Raw genomic sequence first — 18014 nt, 5'->3', positions numbered from 1 at the left:
AATACTTCTCATTCTCTTTTTGTAAATGGAATAATTAGACCAATTAATGAAAGAAACACATGAACATTTCCATAGAAACCTTCTCCAGACTAATATTTTCAGAATTGCGTGTTCCACAAGGATTTATCCATGTGACTTCCACTGATGTTAACAGAAATCAGACAATTAAATCTTCATGTAGCTCTTGGATAATTTACCCCCTCTGCTTTTAGTAACATCACAATGCAGACATCCAAATAATGCAATCACTTCCTTAGAGTCGTCAGGTGTAAAAATCTTTGCATCGCTTCTCTGAATGATTATTGGTTATACATTTTCCTCAAACTAAAAAAAAAAAAAAATTAATGTGGTTTTAAATATTAAAATGTATGGAAATTATGTGTAGGGTAATTAGGCAAAGACATCTTTTAAAAAATCATCAAATTTGAAGAAGGAAATTTAAGATAAAAAGGCAAATTCCCACTGTCTATAAATGACTATCTCTTACTGGTCATGCTGGTGGACCAAATTCTTTCTTTAGCTCCGATGCTCCCTCGCCCCATCTCAGCTGACTCTAAGAGAGATGGGGATAAACTCAGAGTGAGGAATATCCTAAGAACAGAGACAGAGAAAAGGTTTTTAAAGATAAAACCCCTCTCAATTACACTGACACAGACGGCTTAATAAGTCAAGCTAAAAATACAGGATTCACTGTCAAGTTTACTTAACTGCTCTGGTTGAATAAATTTATAGGCTCCATTAAGGTACATTTTGCCCCAGCCCAAATGTGTTTCTGAACAACATTAAAGAGGCAATAATCTTCTTTCTCACTAGGGGCTGTTAATATGAACAGTATGCTACTGCAACAAGAAATATTACTCCTAAAAGAAAGAAAAAGCTAACATGTTGCCGTGCAGCACTATCAGGAGAGGAACACAAGTCTATTCTCCAAGTCCATGATTTTCTTTTCTGTGGAAAGGTTCATTTGTGCCATATATTAGATTCCAGATATAAGTGATATGGAAAAAAATAAAATAAACTTAGGAAAGGAACAGAGGTTTTGGTTTATTTCAAATATACACGGGTCACAGATGATTCCATCTTCCTGCCAGGGATGCTGCCCAGCCCTTTCCACTGTTATGGAAGGCGACTAAAATGATGGAAGGAAAGCCCTGCCACAGACAAAGGGTGACATGAGTAAGTTTTCAGGCCTGGTTATCCCCTGTCATCTGAACACTTTCTTTTTTTTTTAATTTTTTAAATTTAATTAAATTTTTTTTTAATTTTTAATTTTTAAAAGTTTTTTTAAAAATGATTTTGAACACTTTCAAAACTAGTCACTGGAAATGACTTTTCATGAGAGTGTTATTACTTTAAATTTATAGAATTTTTTTTTGAATCCAATCAGTTTAGAGAATAGTATTGCTACCGAAAAGCACAATATTGGATAGCATATCTGTAGAATTTCTCATCTTGTGTAAGTGAAACATTATACTTTTGGTATAATTAACAGCAAATTTCAGTGTCCTCCTCCCCCAGGCCCTGGCAAAGAACATTCTTTCTACTTCTTAAATTTTACTAATTAAAATTTTTTAAATTACACTTGATTTACCATGATGTGTCAATTTCTGCTGTACAGCAAAGTTGTCCAGTCACATATATACACACACACACACATTCTTTTTCTCATATTTTCTTCCATCACGTTCTATCACAAATTGCTAGGTATATGAAAATCCAAACATACTGTATGCTTGCAAGGGGCCCAAGGGTCTATGACACAGTCCTTGGGTGTTTGAACTTTGAAAAATATGTATATTCATTTGTTGACACGGATTGGTTGGTTAGGTGGCCTTTCTACTTGCTTTTATAATGGAGAGGTTCATTTAACCTCCTCAACCTTCATGCATTCTCTCCCTTGGGCCATACTCACTCACTCACAAGCACACACTTCCTGTACAGGCTAACACAAAATAGCCACACATATCATTCATTCTTTCAGCACCTATGCATACCTGCTAGGTACTAGGATCATCCTCTATTTATTGTCTATCTCAAGATTTGCATTTGTAAACATTAACATGTTAATTCTAAATACTCACTAGCTCTTGCTCATAAGATCAAATATGCTGACTAGGGAGTATCAGATTTATGCCTAAAATATAAATCATGGTGAATCAAAGAGTGAATTCAGATAAATCCTTTCTCTTTGCAGTAGTTGGTATACAATCCATCCATGGTTAAAAATGTACTGCCTAGTTTGGGGTGAATAGATACACACTACTATATATAAAATAGATAAGCAACAAGGGCCTACTCTAGAGCACAGGGAACTATATTCGATATCTTGTAATAACCTATAACAGAAAAGAATCTGAAAAAGAATAGGATTATATATATGTATGTATAACAATCACTTTGCTGTACATTTGAAACTAATACACTATTGTAATTCAACTATACCTCAATTTAAAAAATAAATTTTAAAAAAGGTCCCATCTATTACATTGTTCTCAGATGGCTGGCCAGTAACAACAACATTCTCTGGGAATGTGCTAGAAATGCCGAATCTCAGGACTCAGCCACAACTACTGCATCAAACTGTGCTTTCAACAGGATCCAGGATAGTATACATGCACCTTAAATTTGGAGGCTCACCGTCTACAGTGCCCCTCCCCCAAATATCCCCAACAGATTAGGGGGTAGAGATGGAATTTCCAAGACTTCGTTAAGGACCCTTCAGAGGCCTGGGGTTGATCTGTGTGTGGAAGGAACTAGAAGGAATTGAACTGCTCTGCTTAAAGAGATCTAAGGTATCTGGGCTCTCTGCTGTAGAGAAGAGTCAGGAAAATCTAACAGCCTGTTATGCAGTTTGTATTTCTGACTGGCTGACCCCCTTGAACTCTACTTTCTTCACTGAAAAATTTTCTACATGTAAATGGTTTCCTCTATATGTAGAATGGAGGTTTGGATCCATGAAATCTATAACCTAAAGGTCCGAGTATCTCTGATGGATGCCTGGATTATACTGTTACCCTGTCATAAGTAAGCAAAATAAAACAAACAGGATCTATACTCCCAGGCCCAGTTTCCCCTGCCCTCACCATTCTTCTGTATGCTTTTTATTTACATATATTTTATTTCAAATAATTAATTACTTTTTTTGGGTCATGCTTGTGGCATGCAGAAGTTCCCAGGCCAGGGATCGAACCCACACCACAGCAATGTTCTGAGCCACAGCAGTAACAGCACTGAACCCTTAGCCACCAGACTACCAGGGAAATCTAACTTACATTTATTTTAAACTAACTGCAACCTTCTTCATCTGCATCCACCATTCTTTCCTCTGACAAACTGGATGAAGGGAGGCCTGCTGCAAGATTGATTCCTGGCACCTCATCGGGGCCAGGAAAGATGATGCTCTAAGAGGTGGGGAAACACCAGTTTCTCTCCTATGAATGGGGAGAGGTGATCACACTTCTCTGAGTTTTCTAGGTGATATTTTCACTCCTATTCGTGTGCTGCCCTTTCCATCTGCATGTACTAGGTGGTACTGAGTTCATATCATCAAGGGCAAAATCTCACAAGTCAGACTTAGCCTGAGTAAGCCTGCTGAGTATCTGAAAGCTGCATTCGTTACTAAATCTGTAAATACAGAAGTCGTAGGAGCCCGCTTTTTGGCCCTGATGAGAGAGACTCCACACTGGGCAGAAGGTTGCCTTCTTCAACGTCCTCATTTAGCAAACTGAGTGTTTCACTTGCATTTCTATTTCTACTATTTAAATCTCGTGATGGCTGATGAGCAGAGTGTAAGAGGAAGTCCAAGTGAGGTTTACCTTAACTACAAGTGAAAAGAGTGAGTAAAGTTCAACAACTTCTGGAGTTCCCTCCTGGCTTAGCGGGTTAAGAATCTGGCATTGTCACTGCTGTGGCTTGGGTTGCTGCTGTGGTACAGGTTCAATCCCTGGCCCAGGAACTCCTGCATGCCACAGACACAGCCAAAAAAACAAAAACAAAACCAAAAACCCCCAAAACAATAACAACAAAACAACATCTGAACATCTTCACTACTGTCTCCTGTAAGAGATTCCAACTCTGCTGTCACAAGATGGGCTGGAGTTTCATTTATCCAATACAGTGACCTGACAGAGCAGAAGAAAATTAAATAGGCCAGCAGAGGCCCCACGAAAGCTGCATGGGGTTTTGGATATGATACATTTTTAGGATTTCCTTTTCATGGTTTCCTTCTGAACTATGATTTGAAAAGTAAAACGTTTTCATGGCAGGTGCTCCAGGAAACTGGTCTTTACCCAAAATGAATCATTCAGCAGATGGTTGGGAGTGGGGGAAGGTGGAAAAGGAATGGGATTTTAAAAAGCAGAGGTGAGAGGCATCCCCAGAGCTTTCAGAATCCACATCAAATGACTTACTACAGTTGTAAACCTTCTCTATGTTAAAGGTCACACAAGTTTCATGTTTTTCTCCCTTCCTGTTCTGCTCTGAAGCCATGTTCTCTTCCCATTGTTCTATTTTTTAAGAATACAGAATTATTTGTTCCATTAAGAAAGCAGAACTGTTAGATTGTCTGTTGTAAACAGTTACCTACACGATTTTTCTACCCTAACCTAAAGTAATACTACTGCTGTTAAACAACAGGGCTGAAAGCCTGACGTGTGAGAGAGATGTGGGCTGTAGCTTATATGAATGGTTGGTTCACTGGTCAGAAGGCCTTTCACTTCCTGACTATTCCTAAGGAATGTTTCCAGATCCTTTTAGAGACTGAAGCATTTCTTATTTATTTGGGAAAGGAACAAAATAACATGCTCTAAATAGCCACCAAGTCTCCTCTCTGTCTGTGGACTTCAGGGATACAGGGCAACCTTTGTCTTGAGATTCGTTTCAGGACTTTAGGAAGTCTTATAGTTGTAGTTGTGAATATCTCTACCTCTCAGCAACTGATGAACTAGTAAATAGGAAACCAGCAAAATTACAGATGATCTGAACAACAAAATAAACTAACAGGATTAGATTGACATTCCACCTAATAGCAGAATGCTCATTTTTTTTCAGGTACTTAAGAAACATTCATGAAGATAGACCATATCCTGGGCCATAAAACCAACCTTAACAACTTTATAAGGACTGAAATCGTACAGAGTATGTTTTCTGACAATAAAGGAATCAGTCTAGAATCACTAACAGAAATTACAACAGGAAAATCTCCAAACAGTTGCACATTAAACAATCTCTAAATAATCCATAGGTCAAGGAGGAAATCTCAAAGGAAAGAAAAATACCTAACAGTGAGTGAAAATGAAATATGGCATATAAAAATACATGGGACACAGCTAAAGCAGAGATGAGAATGAAACTTATAGTACTAAGTTCTTATGTTAGAAAAGAAAAAAGGTCTTAAATCAATAGTCTAACTTTCTACATCAAAAAACAAAAAGTACAGCAATTTAAAACTAAAGTGAGCCGAAAGAAGAAAATAAAGACAAGTGCAGAAGTCAATAAGATTGAAACAATAAAACAATAGAGAAAATCAATGAAACAGAGGTACTTCTTTGAAAAGATAAAAAAAATTGATAAATCTAGAAAGACTTACAAAAATAAGAAGAGAATTTAAAAATCATCAATATCAAGACAGAACAGGATATTACAATATATTCTGCAGCTATTAAAAAGATAATAAAGGAATACTACAACAACTTTATACTCATCAATTCAACAGCTTAGAAGAAATAAGCCAATTCCTCAATGATAACAAACTTCAAAAACCCAACAAAGATGAAATGGATCAACAGAAGAGCCTTATAAACAAAATGAATTCATAATTAAAAGCTCCACACATTATCTTCAAATAAAACATAAATAAAAATACTTCTGCTTCTGAAAATCCCCAGGGCCTGACAGTTTCACTGGAGAATTCTATCAAACATTTAAAGAGTTAGCACCAATTTTACACAATTTCTCCCCCCCCCCAAAAAAAAAGAAGTGGAGGAAAAACTTCCTAATTTACTTTATACAACCAGTATTATTCTAATACCAAAACCAGGATTTATTCATTCCCAAATGCCCATTTATGAAAACAGAAGGGACTTTGCAAGCTCACTTTTGTTGCTTTTAGGACATGCCCAAGATTTTGGAGAGCCAAGAATGAAGTGATAGGAAGGTAGGTAGGTAGGTAAGTAGATAGATAGATAGATAGATACATACATACATACATACATAGCTTTTTAAATCAAACTGAAAAAGGAATCTGGAGTTGGAGGAATTCCATTTTTTCTTTCCAAACACACATTTTGCGCACAAATGTCTCAGCTGTTCTCTGCCATTTATTATTGACCAGCTCTGCAAAATAACAGGGGAGCCCCTGTGAGTCGGGAGGCAAAAGTCCAGGTTCCCAATTTGTTCTGCTTTGAAGCCAACCTGTGCACTTGAATAATTATGTTATCTGCCTCCATTACATGGGCATGCTGGTTGAGTTAGGGCATGTTAATCTCTGTACGGTCATTCATGCCAGGAAATAGAGGTAAACAAAACTAGCTAGTATGTTTATGATGTTACAAGACATTGGTTCACACGCATGGGCAAGAGGTTCTTTCCTCTATGAGTCAGTCCACTGACCTGGTGGTGTTTCCCCAAAATAAATCTGCTATGTCCCTTTGGGAAGCCACTGTTAGTGTCACTAAGCTCAGCAAAAGACCTCCCAGCTGAAGGGCCTGGAGCCCCTTCCCACAGTCACACAGCCATCGCCAAGCTGTGTTCCTTGCATTTTATTAGCAGAGGGGTTTCTCAATGAGATCAGGGAAAAAGACCTGCCCTTGCAAACACTCAGTAAATTTATCCAGAGTTGGAAATGACAGGGGGATGTTAGGCCTGAATTAGGGGTGGTGGTCACTGAAGTAGGACCTCAAGGGGCTCAGTGTTTGTAGGCATACTGACATTGTCGCTTTCATGGAAGATGCTGTGCGCCTATCATTTTGAGTTTCTCCTCTCCCCACCCCCACAGACCCATCAGCTGCCATTCACTTCCTTGACATCCGAAGCCCTGGCTGCTATTTTGAGCATCTAAGATACTGACTTAAAATGCCTTCTTCTAATTATGTGTCATTATCTTGCCTTGGGGTGGCAGTTCTTTGGTGATGTGGGGGCATGGGACAAGTCAAAGCCACCAGGTTGTCACAGAGCCAACGGTGAGGTCTCCCTGAGATGGAAAGGGTGGTTTCCACATCCCCAAATTTCCCCATAACGTTATAGAAAGAGTAAAAAAAGGTCACATGGATTCTCCATTCTGTTGACACACACATCAGTGGGGAGTCCAAAGTTTCTTCTAAATCTTACTCTGTTGCCCAGAACATATGTGTCCAACTTCATCAGCCCCTCACACAGTCCCAGAGCCCACAGGTATGCTGGATTCCAGCATGTCTGCAACTGCACTCCTATATGTGAACTATCCTTTAACACAAGACTGAAACAGTCTTTAGAAAGCTCTCAAAATCACTCAACTAAATTAAAAAAAAAGTCATTATATATTGGCATCTTTCTTCTTCTAAAGGCGTTGGCAACCAAAAGGAAAACTTTGCTATAGCCTCTGGACCAATTTCTAGAAGATTATAAATTAACTCTTTGATAACGTTAGCAGAAAAAAAAATAACACAATTAAGAATGCAAACAACACATTGCTAGGGTCCATATCTAAATTGACAGCATAGTTACCACCAAAATGACAGAGATAATAACATTTTCCACGCATCAGAGAAAATATGGGCAAATGCTTGTCTTAAAATAACTAATACTTAGAAATCCTTTTGTGCTGGCATTGCTGTAAAAGGGTCAACTCAATTCAGGGGTCAAAATATATTTTTTCCCAAAGTAATAGTGTTGAAAACAAGACAAAGTCTGTTTGGCTATTATACATTTCCTTTTCTTCACCCCACAAATGTTAAGTAAGCCATGGGATGAGCTAAAGAACATATAGCCACCTTCAACACGGAGAAGTTAAATGATCCCACTAGTCTGAAAAAATGCCAGCAGTGTCAGCATGAGCTCTCTTCTAGTGGACTGGTTTCATCTTTGGCAAGGATAGTGCTTTTTGCATAGCATATAAAAACTGTCCATCTCCTGTGTATATCACACACATATCTGTACATGTTCTATATATGCACATACACATATTCAGCGCAGAAATCAGATAACAGATGGCGGCACATGCTCTAAGACACCCTTACTTACGGAAGGCAGCATCCCCTGGCTGGGCGGTCTTCGGAACGACTGTGATCATCAGCACTTTTCCCCTTGATGTGGTCAGCGAGAGGGACTCAAACCTCTCCCTAGCAGGGGTCGCTCAGCCCTGCAGGCCTCCGGCTTCTGTCTGGGTTGCGGCATCCCATTGGGAGTGTGACACAGTAGGGAAAGAGACCGGTTCACTGTGAGACCTGCTACTCACTCTCGGACAGTGCCTCGGCCCCCCTTCCCACTGCACAGCGGCCGCCGAGGGAGGCTTGTGGTCCTCCAGACTGAGAGCCACAGAGTCCGAGTTCCATGGGGACACAGGCTGCAATGCCAGTGGCCTTCTTTGCAAGACAGTGCTTGTTAGGACAAATATAGGAACAACCTATAATTTGGTTCCCTAGCCTTAGGAACAGAGGAAGATTCTCCGTAAGTTGAAAAGGGGAAAAGAAAAAGTATGAACTGGAAAGACAGGGATGTGATTGGCTCTATTCTTTAAAAGAAACTAAGAGGACCCTCAGACCTTGATGGAGACTGTGTTTCACTGGTGATGCTGGCATGAGATGGGCTTCACCTCCTTGGACCTGCTACTTTCCACAGAGAACTAATCAAGTGCTCCATTATCTTCTTTGGGGAAGGGAAGGGAGCTAGCTGATTTAAATTGCCAAGCTTGGATTCTCATCCAAAGAGGACAGCTGAGAGATTCATGTGCAAAATAACTAGGTTAGAGGCGACAGTGGGAATTGGATTCCAAGTACCTGCTTGCTGTGCTGTCTGTGGCATCTGCTGGCCCCTCTGAGCACTGAACTGAATTGAGGCTACAGGCCGGAACTGCTGAGCAGTTGAGGTAGGGTACTGGCCAGATGGATAATAATACACAGGCATCTGTGGATGAAAGGGGACAACAGAAGTTCATGAGAATTGGAGTAACATTTTTAAAAACATAAAATATATTGCCTTCTTACGACAAAATGCAATTATAGTAGTTTGCAAATATGGCCAGCATGCCTGTGTGTGTGTGTGCGCGTGCTACTCTTCCCATGAAAAGGTGAACTCTAGGAGTTCAGTGGTAATGAATCCAACTATTACTCACGAGGGTTAAAATATTACCCACCCAGGGTTTAATCCCTGGCCTCGCTCAGTGGGGTAAGAATCCAGCATTGCTCAGTGGGGTAAGAATCCAGCATTGCCATGAGCTGTGGTGTAGGTTACCGATGTGGCTCAGATGTGGTATAAGCCATCACTGGGGCCTCTCTCAGTGGGGTAAGAATCCAGCATTGCCATAAGCTGTGGTGTAGGTTACAGATGTGGCTCAGATGTGGTATAAGCCTGCAGCTTCAGCTCCTTGCAAAGAACAGAGGCACCCTGGCCACCCAAATGATTCCTACACATAAGCGGGGCCACCTAGGATCTGCCAGCCTCAGTTGAGCCACCTGAGACAACACCACATGCACAGACATGAGCCATCCCTGCCAAATCCCACTCAAACTTCTGACAGATCATGAGCAAATTCAATGATTGCTACTTTAAAGCACTGAATTTTGTGCTTTTTAAGATAAGTAAGAACTGGCCAGTTAGTTCAATTGGTTAGAGCATGGTGATAATAATAATAAAATAAACAAGAGTGAATGAAACAATCATCTACAACAACAAATTTATACAAGTTTTAAATATCATGACCAAACGTGAATTGTATTCCTAATGGAAACACAGGTGAGACATGAAATCTGCTGATCTTCAGCTTAAAAGAATCAGAGAATGAAGTTATAAAGTAGGAGGAAGTCCAGCAAAGTACTTTTCGGAGTGATTGGCTGAAAAATATTCTAATTACTTTCAATAAGAGTCAAATCACATGTCTTCTGTCCCAGAAAGACTTCCTTGACTGCCTCAGGTCATATATATTCTGGCTGTTTTCTTAGTAAGCAATTATTTTTTATTTCCAAGCCTCAGACTTTTCCTCTATTAGTTTCTTTAACATGTAAGCAGAGGCATGCCAGTACCCAGTCTACAAGTATTATATGCTTAGGATAAAATTAGGAACCATCTGCTTGAGAACTGTGACTTTTATGGCTATTTTATTTCTGATTTGCTTATGTTAAATAGGAAACACACTTCTACTTCAATCTTGCTGTTAAAACATATGTAGTATGTTTTCCTATTTCAGGATAAAATAGGAACAAGAGATAACTTACTCTGTGTGGGTCTGTGGTTCTACAATTTCATGGAATCTTTATAAAATTTGACTCTGATCAAGAATGTGGATAATCAAGTGTTAGAGGCTGAATGAGTCTGGCAACTAATTTAGTACATGCTTTCTTTTTCTTTTTCTTTTTTTTTTGGCCATGCCTGAGACATGAATAAGTTCCTGGGCTGGGGAGCAAACCTGTGCCACAGCCGTAATCACAGCAGATCCTTAACCCACTGACCCACCAGGGAACTCCCTGTATGCCTTGTTTATAGCCTTTGATTTTACCATTTCTCCTTTTGTTTCTAAGACAATTTATAACAATAAAAACCCAAATAATTCTGGAGTAAAAACATTTTAATTATATTATGGCAAATTGTGGAGCCATTAAACATTACTACCATTATACACCAGCTACTCCCTAGTATTAAGAATTAAAAAAAAAAAAAAAACCTTACTACTGTTTGGGGTTAGTAGATGCAAACCCCAACAACAACATCTTACTGTATAGCAAAGGGAATTATATCCAATTTCCTGGGATAGAACATGATGGAAAAGAATATAAAAAATTATATATAACTGAGTCATTTTGATACACAGCAGAAATTGTCATAACATCATAAATCAACTATACTTTAAACAATTGAAAAAAAATAAAACAGCAAAAACTATGATTATCTAATTCATTCATGAGCATTACCTTTATATGTTTCTTAGGAGCAACAGCATTTTGTTCCTTTAAGGAAAACTGTATCTTGATTCCCTATGAGTTCATTGACATCTAATCCTTGGTTGCCCCCTTACTTTCAATATGAAACATGAAAATACCTTCGGGGATGGGAACAGAGTTGATACACAAAATTTCCTGATGAACACTAATGGCTGAGATAAAGTACAACTCCTTACTTAAAAAGAAGAGAGAGCTTCATTTTTAATACCCATTATTTTTCTTTTGTTCTTGTCTTTTCCTCCCAGTCATACCATCTTGGATACCCTGACAAGCTGTGCAAAGAGCTAGTCACTTTTGCCAGCATCACTCAGAGGAACAGACTGGCCAGTTCTCAGGAGCTATACCCCGAGCCATACAAAGCAAGTGGAAAACAGGCATCCTCATCTTCCCTCATAGAGGAGGGGACTAAGTGGAGCTAAGAGGAATTGCAAAGGATCAGGTTGGGAGAGAGAGAAGGGCAGGAGACGGGATAATCCCAAGGGGAGGAAATAAATGTTTTCAAACAACCATGTGAAAATATGGAGAATCAAAAAATGAGTGGGGAGGTTCCATTGTGGCACAGCGGGTAAGGTTCAGGCATTGCTAGAGCTCTGGCACAGGACGCAACTGAGGCATGGGTTTGATCCCTGGCCCAGGAACTTCCACATACCACAAGCATAGCCAATTAAAAAAAAAAAAAAAAAAAAAAAAAAAAAAAAGTGGATTAGGAGAGACCAGAAATGAATTAAAGAAGAAACTATAAAAATAAGCATGTTTCCCACTCCCCTTCCTCAAATCCCTTTTCCCCTTGTCCACATGTTTTTGTTTCACCCCTCCAGTGGGCATTCAAAAAGCATTCATAGCAAGTCAGACAAAACCGACCTTCAAGATTATTAACTAGGTTCATTTTCTGTATCAGCTTAACATATTTCCATATATGCCCATGGACTGAATCTTAGGTGGTGTTCTTTTCATCATTCTACTGTTGAGTAATTGATTTTTAAAATGTTTACTGAATCGGAAATCACTGTGGACTAAATCCTATACCTTTATCTGTGGCTCTTTCACAAAGAAGTTCACAGACATCCAGACTGATCATGAACATCTATCTTGTCTTTTTCTTTTATTCCCTCCCTTTCTATTTTTAAATCTACTGAAGAGGGAATGAAAGCATTTCTATTGTAGATACACCAGGTTCTGAGCTGTCTTTGCTTCTATAGTGCACAAATGCTGAAATTCCCTTATCAAGGAAGGCTCTTTTTTTTTTTTTTTTTTAAAGTCTTCAATTAAATACTCTGCCAGTGCTTCTCTTTGATATCAGAAAAGGGTAAGAACACTTAGATGCTATTTAGGCTAAAGAAGGCCAAATATTTCTCACAATAATTAAAGTTAAAATATTTATTAGTAAAAGAATTAATGTATTAATGAGCTCCTTTTTCCTGTAACTTAAAATTGTTTTTCATATCTCCTTAAATCCTACCAGTGACACTACTATATTATAGAGAAGGCAACTAAAGATGGACTATTAATTATCACTCAAAATAACATGAAATATAATTTGAAATATTATAACATGAAATAACTGGGTGAAAATCATTTCAGGGTGGAGGGTTTTGCATGGTCGGAAAAGAAAATAATTGATTCAAGATGTTAAGGCAGTGCCACAAATGATACAAAGGTGACACTGTACTTAAACAGCTCATCCAATGCAATATTTCATAATTAGGATGGAATTTGCTTGGAATATGCGTGCCTTGAAAATGGACCAGAAAATGCCTCTGTGCATTTTACATCTTGACAGTAATCACTTGCAATATTCTGCAAGGGATACCCAGGAGAGCCCCAGAGATGTTTGGTGGTGAAGGGTAACACATAATCAGTCTTTGAGAAGACAGTAAAAATCAGTGATCTGTGGTGTCTTACATGCTCAAGTCAATTAAATATGATTAATGGCTACCTGTGAGCACACATAGGAGCTTGGCTGCCCCCAGGGAGGGGAGGACAGTGGACGGGGCTTAGCTTCCTCCTTTATATTCATAGAGGAGCCCCAGATTAGCTACAGAAAATGCTTATCAACGGATAAGAAAGGAAACAGCACATTTCCAGAGCAGCAGCAAGAAGGCTGGAAGGCCCCAGGCCTTCCCTTTCCTTCCCCGAGGCTTCCCCTCCCTGGGCAATCACCCCAGTGAATCAGGCATCACGTGGGAGGGGATGCTTTCCCATGGCCTCTGCACCAGCAGCCTGGAAAATGGGACTTTGTCCTGGTGCCAGGGACACTTGGGTCCTCTTCATTAAACTTACTTTCTGACCCTCAGGACTTGGCACAACTAATGAACAGGACAGACCAGGTCCTGTAGGCTGGGGATATCAGTATGAAACAGAAGGGCAACATGGGCTGACCTGGTGATATTCTACATGGAAACAGAGATGCACCCAAACCAGGTCTCGGTCACAGGTCTGAGAAAAAGCACCTTTACCTGTGCAGCTGGAGGCTGTTGCACAAATCCCTGTGGCGAGGGAGGGGGCTGGAGGACTTGCTGGGAGATGGGAGGTCCGGAGCCTGAGAAGCCCCCTGTTGGGAGCTGCTGGCCTGTGGAGGTGATGACATAGCTTGGCTGTTGGGTGGGCTGTGGCAGGAGGGACGGCGGGTAGACGGGACCAGCTGGGGGCTCAGCAGTCTCCCCTGAGGACTGCCGGCTCAGGTTCATCTGGCCGAACTGTGTGGCCACATCCTCTCTCTGCAAAAAGCCACAGAAAGAAACCGGGACATCAGCAAGAAGGGCTAAAGAAAGGGAGTGGCACACAGAGGTAGACACACGACACGAAGCTTGTCCTTGTTGGAGAAGGAGGGAGGACAATTTGGAAAAGATCAAAAAAGGAATTCTTTGACCAGAACGAGAGAACGTAACAAGAGAAAACACATTTTAATCATCCAAGGATCAGAGATGGTAAACAGCTTGACTCACATCTCCCTCTTTCCATGGAAACAAATTATTATTTTCTTTACTATGGGCTTGGGGTCTTTAGGATGGCACTGAGACCAGGAGAGGATGGCACTAAGACCAGGAGAATCAGGCGTTGTATCCTGAAGGGTCATCTGGTCTACCAGCAGTAACCAGAGGACCTGCCTTTTAGAGGAGACAGAAGCACTTGTATTGCCTGTGGCTGCTGCAAAAATGTAGCTAGGACTGGTATCATAAGCAGACTGGGAGGGATTTCATTTGTATGTTAAGGGATATTTATTCACTGGCCTGGCTTGAAGCTGAGGGACAATGCTCACTCTTGCTGTCTAAAAGGACATCTTTATCAGGAGCACAGGGTGATGTTGGTTACCATCTGGACATTGACTTTAAGACATTTCCCAAAGCCTCACACCAAGTTCACGCATCTCTCTGTTCCTGACTTCTTACTCTGAGGACTTTCAATTCCTGCTTAGTTCATCAGCTCTTTAAAAATGTACCAGATTACAGAAGTGCTGAACACGGGACGGATGACAGGAAGGAAACCATCATTTTGGAGGTGGGTTGCAATGTTCTGGGATAAGACATTCACACACCACCTCCCCCGTCACCATCAGCCCAGAGCCCCCACCCACCATCAGCCTGCCCTGCACCAGAAAGTAGTAAAACCCGTGAATCTGCTCTCCCAGGAGAAGCGTCACCCACTCATGATATAGTACCATGGGGAACTGCGGCGTCGGAGACACTGGCAGGAGATGCTGGGTAGGGAAAGGGACAGCTGGATATTGCACTGACTGGGAGGAAGCTTGCAGCCCCTGGACAGACGAGAGGAGAGAAAAAGCTAATCAGGTGACAGGGAAGCACTGGGCTTGAAATCCCATCTGAAGGCGATTGATCACATCTGAAGCATACCACCATCCCTCACAGGCCCTCCTGGTTCAATGCATTCTGGAGAGGAGAACCAGCCACCAACTGGAAGTCAAGGCAGGCAACCCGTGCCAGCCATCCTTGAAGGAGACTGCTGCCATGATATGACATATGTGTGTGATACTTCTGAAAACTGTAAAGCACTATAGAATTTAAAGAATCTTTCACTTAATTTTTTAAAAAAGGAAATTACTGTAATATTTCTTATGTTGTTGTGGTTGCTCAGATTCCATGGGTCTAAAAATATTATCCAGTCCTACTGCATAGCACAGAGAAATCTATTCAATACACTGTGATGGCCCCTATGAGGAAAGAATCTGAAAAAGAATAGATCTATTTTTCTTTCTTTCTTTCTCTTTCTTTCTCTTCCTTCCTTCCTTCCTTTTCTTTCTATTTATCTGTCTCTCTATACCTGAATCACTTGGTCGTGTGCTTGAAATTAACACACTAAGTCAGCCGTATTCCAACAAAATTTATTAAAGAAATAAATAAATGGAGGTATGGAATTTAAAAAATGCTGTCTAAGTACTAAATAATAAGGAAAAACAAAACCATAATGAGGTTTTATCCCAGCAATCTGCCTGGAACACTTCAGGTTTCTGTGGATATTTCCATATGTTGCCCTAGAAAAGGAGGGAAGCTCTATATCTCTCTCTAAGGGGCAAATAAACAGCCAGGCCACCTTGGAATGAGGTGGTTTCTGTTCTTCACATTGATAAAGCATTTAATACTCTTTGCAGACATGAGCACTGGCCTACATTGGGAATGGGTGAGCAAGGTGATCCAGCGGCCTGGATGGGACGAGTTCATTCCCCAAGACAGGCTCCTTGACACAGAAAGGCAGCATCTAGATCTAAGACAACACTTGCCATGCATTTTCCCTGGTACCATGCCTCACTCTGCACATTGCTAGATGGGGCACTCATCTCTAGCTAAATTTAAGGATCCAGATGAAGTCCTATCAACCCGTAACCCAGGACTCTAGGCTGCCAGGTTTTATTTATGGAGTTGAGGGGATGAGGGCGGCGCCTACGGAAAATATCCCCTCTTTTGGATGCACCACATCTCTGAGGCTGGCAAAGCCTTTGTCTCTGAACATCTGCTCTCCCAGGCCTCCCACCAACTCGTACCTGAGTGACCAGTGGGCCTGCCATCTGCGGCTGGGGTGGCTGGACCTGCTGCTGCGGTGGGGAGGGCTGCTGCTGGGGCTGCTGCTGGGACTGCCCCACCATCGTGCTTCGCAGAGGCTGCTGGCTGGCAGGGGGGTTGTATATGGCGGGGCTTCCATCTGGATTCACAAAGGGCTGGCCTGAAACGGAATCATACCTTGGTCAAGGTAAACTTCCCAAGCTCTCCTTTGGCAGAAAGAACTACTCAGATAGATATTCAAAAAGGCACCAAAAGTATAAGGGGCAGGGTAATGGAAATCCAGGACACCAGAACTTTTGCCAGCATGAAGTCTTGACTGTTTATGACCCATTCGGTTAAGCTGGATAACAATGTAAGCCCAGAGCAACTTAAGAAGCTGCAAATAAATCCACCACCTCCAGGGCAATTTGCCAAATGCATCTGTGTACAGTGGCACCCAGTGGAGGAGGCCTGTGGAGAAGCAATCTCCACCAAGCCCTGTGTTTTGCTGCCCTGTATCTCGAGCCATCAGGAGATAGCTTAGACTGAGAGATGAGGGCTGCTTCCCATTCACAACTCCAGTGACATTCAGTTACTCATTATTTACCAATACTTTTGTTTTGCTTCCACTGACCTTGCCACCAACTCAGAATTATCATCAGTTCACAAATACATACATACCAGCATATCCCACATCCATTTAGCCACTTTTCTAAATAGACACAAGTGGGAATACAAGGAGGAGGGGGGCATTGAGATTTTAAAAGAAATGCCTAATAAACCCATCATAGAATCCTCTTGTTATGGCAAAGTAAATATACATTATTTTGCCTCTTGAAATAATGGCCTGGTTCCCTGTTATTGTTCCCATTATTCGAGGAATATTTTATGGTTTACAAAATAATATCACTGGACCTCACTGAGTGAGGAGCTGAAAGGAGGAAGAAGAGCAGCAAATGAAAGAAAAGCAAAGATGAGGGAAAAAAAAGGTAAGGGAGAAAAGAAATGGGTGTCCAACATGGCAGGCACAGTGCAAAGTACCACACAGCCATGGTCTTCTCTTTCAAGAGCACCAGAGATGTGCAACCTTAGTCCATTTTAGACACAAGGCAATGAGGGCTCAGAGAGACCAAGCAACTTATTCAGAAATACACAAAGTAGTGAGATAATCAGGAAAAAATCCCTGGTCCATTCACCTCCCATCACACCAAAAAACTTAGTGAATCATCCAAGTGTGCTTAATGAATATAAGGCACAACGTGGTACCACGAAAAAAATCCACTCATAACCGAAAGTGATTAATCGACACACAAGAAGTTAAGAGAAGTGGGGGTCATATTTCAAGGTGGAATCACACCCAGGACTGGTAGCTAAAGAAGACTTAGAATATGGAGGAAGAGATGGACAAAATGCTTACAGGTAAGGAAAGACAATGAACTTGTTTCCAGTTCAATTAGGAACTGACATGAAAGCTTAGCATACCCCAAATTTTCAGCCCCCTGGCCCCCAAATATATATACATATGTGTGTGTGTATATGTATATATGTATGTATATGATGTGTGTGTATATATGCAACAGGAAACCTTACATGCTGCATATTCATGAACATACCTTCCAGAACCACAGGAATTCTAACAACAATTTCATTACCAATCACAGCATGCTGTGATGGAAAAGCAAATGTGCTGGAATTTTATTCACAGAACAATGACTAAATTCAGAGAGGATTTTTTTTTAAATGCTCTTTATAGGCACTTGTTATTCCCCTCACTGTTATTTAATTTTAGCTACATTTTTTGTTTTGGCCATGCCCAGAGCACGTGGAAGCTCCTGGGGCAAGGACTGAACCCACACCACAGTAGTGACTTAAGCCGCTAAAGTGACAACAG

General features: G+C 40.8%; 1 protein-coding gene and 1 non-coding gene across 2 annotated transcripts in view; both read right to left on the bottom strand.

Moving 5' to 3' along the window:
- The window catches only part of ARPP21 (cAMP regulated phosphoprotein 21), a 133011-nt gene that overhangs the window by 41515 nt on the left and 73482 nt on the right, over positions 1-18014 (bottom strand). Inside the window, 4 exon segments of the mRNA XM_005669338.3 lie at positions 8973-9099; positions 13586-13846; positions 14788-14883; positions 16126-16304. Coding sequence (XP_005669395.2) covers positions 8973-9099; positions 13586-13846; positions 14788-14883; positions 16126-16304 — 663 coding nt within the window.
- MIR128-2 (microRNA 128-2) lies at positions 8386-8465 on the bottom strand. Its single transcript, NR_038527.1, has one exon. It is a non-coding gene; the product is annotated as a microRNA 128-2 (primary transcript).

This window comes from Sus scrofa, chromosome 13 (genome assembly GCF_000003025.6).
Source record: "Sus scrofa isolate TJ Tabasco breed Duroc chromosome 13, Sscrofa11.1, whole genome shotgun sequence".
NCBI classification, from domain to species: Eukaryota; Metazoa; Chordata; class Mammalia; order Artiodactyla; family Suidae; genus Sus; species Sus scrofa.
Note: the sequence above shows the minus strand (reverse complement) of the source record. Positions and strands in the feature narration are given on the sequence as shown.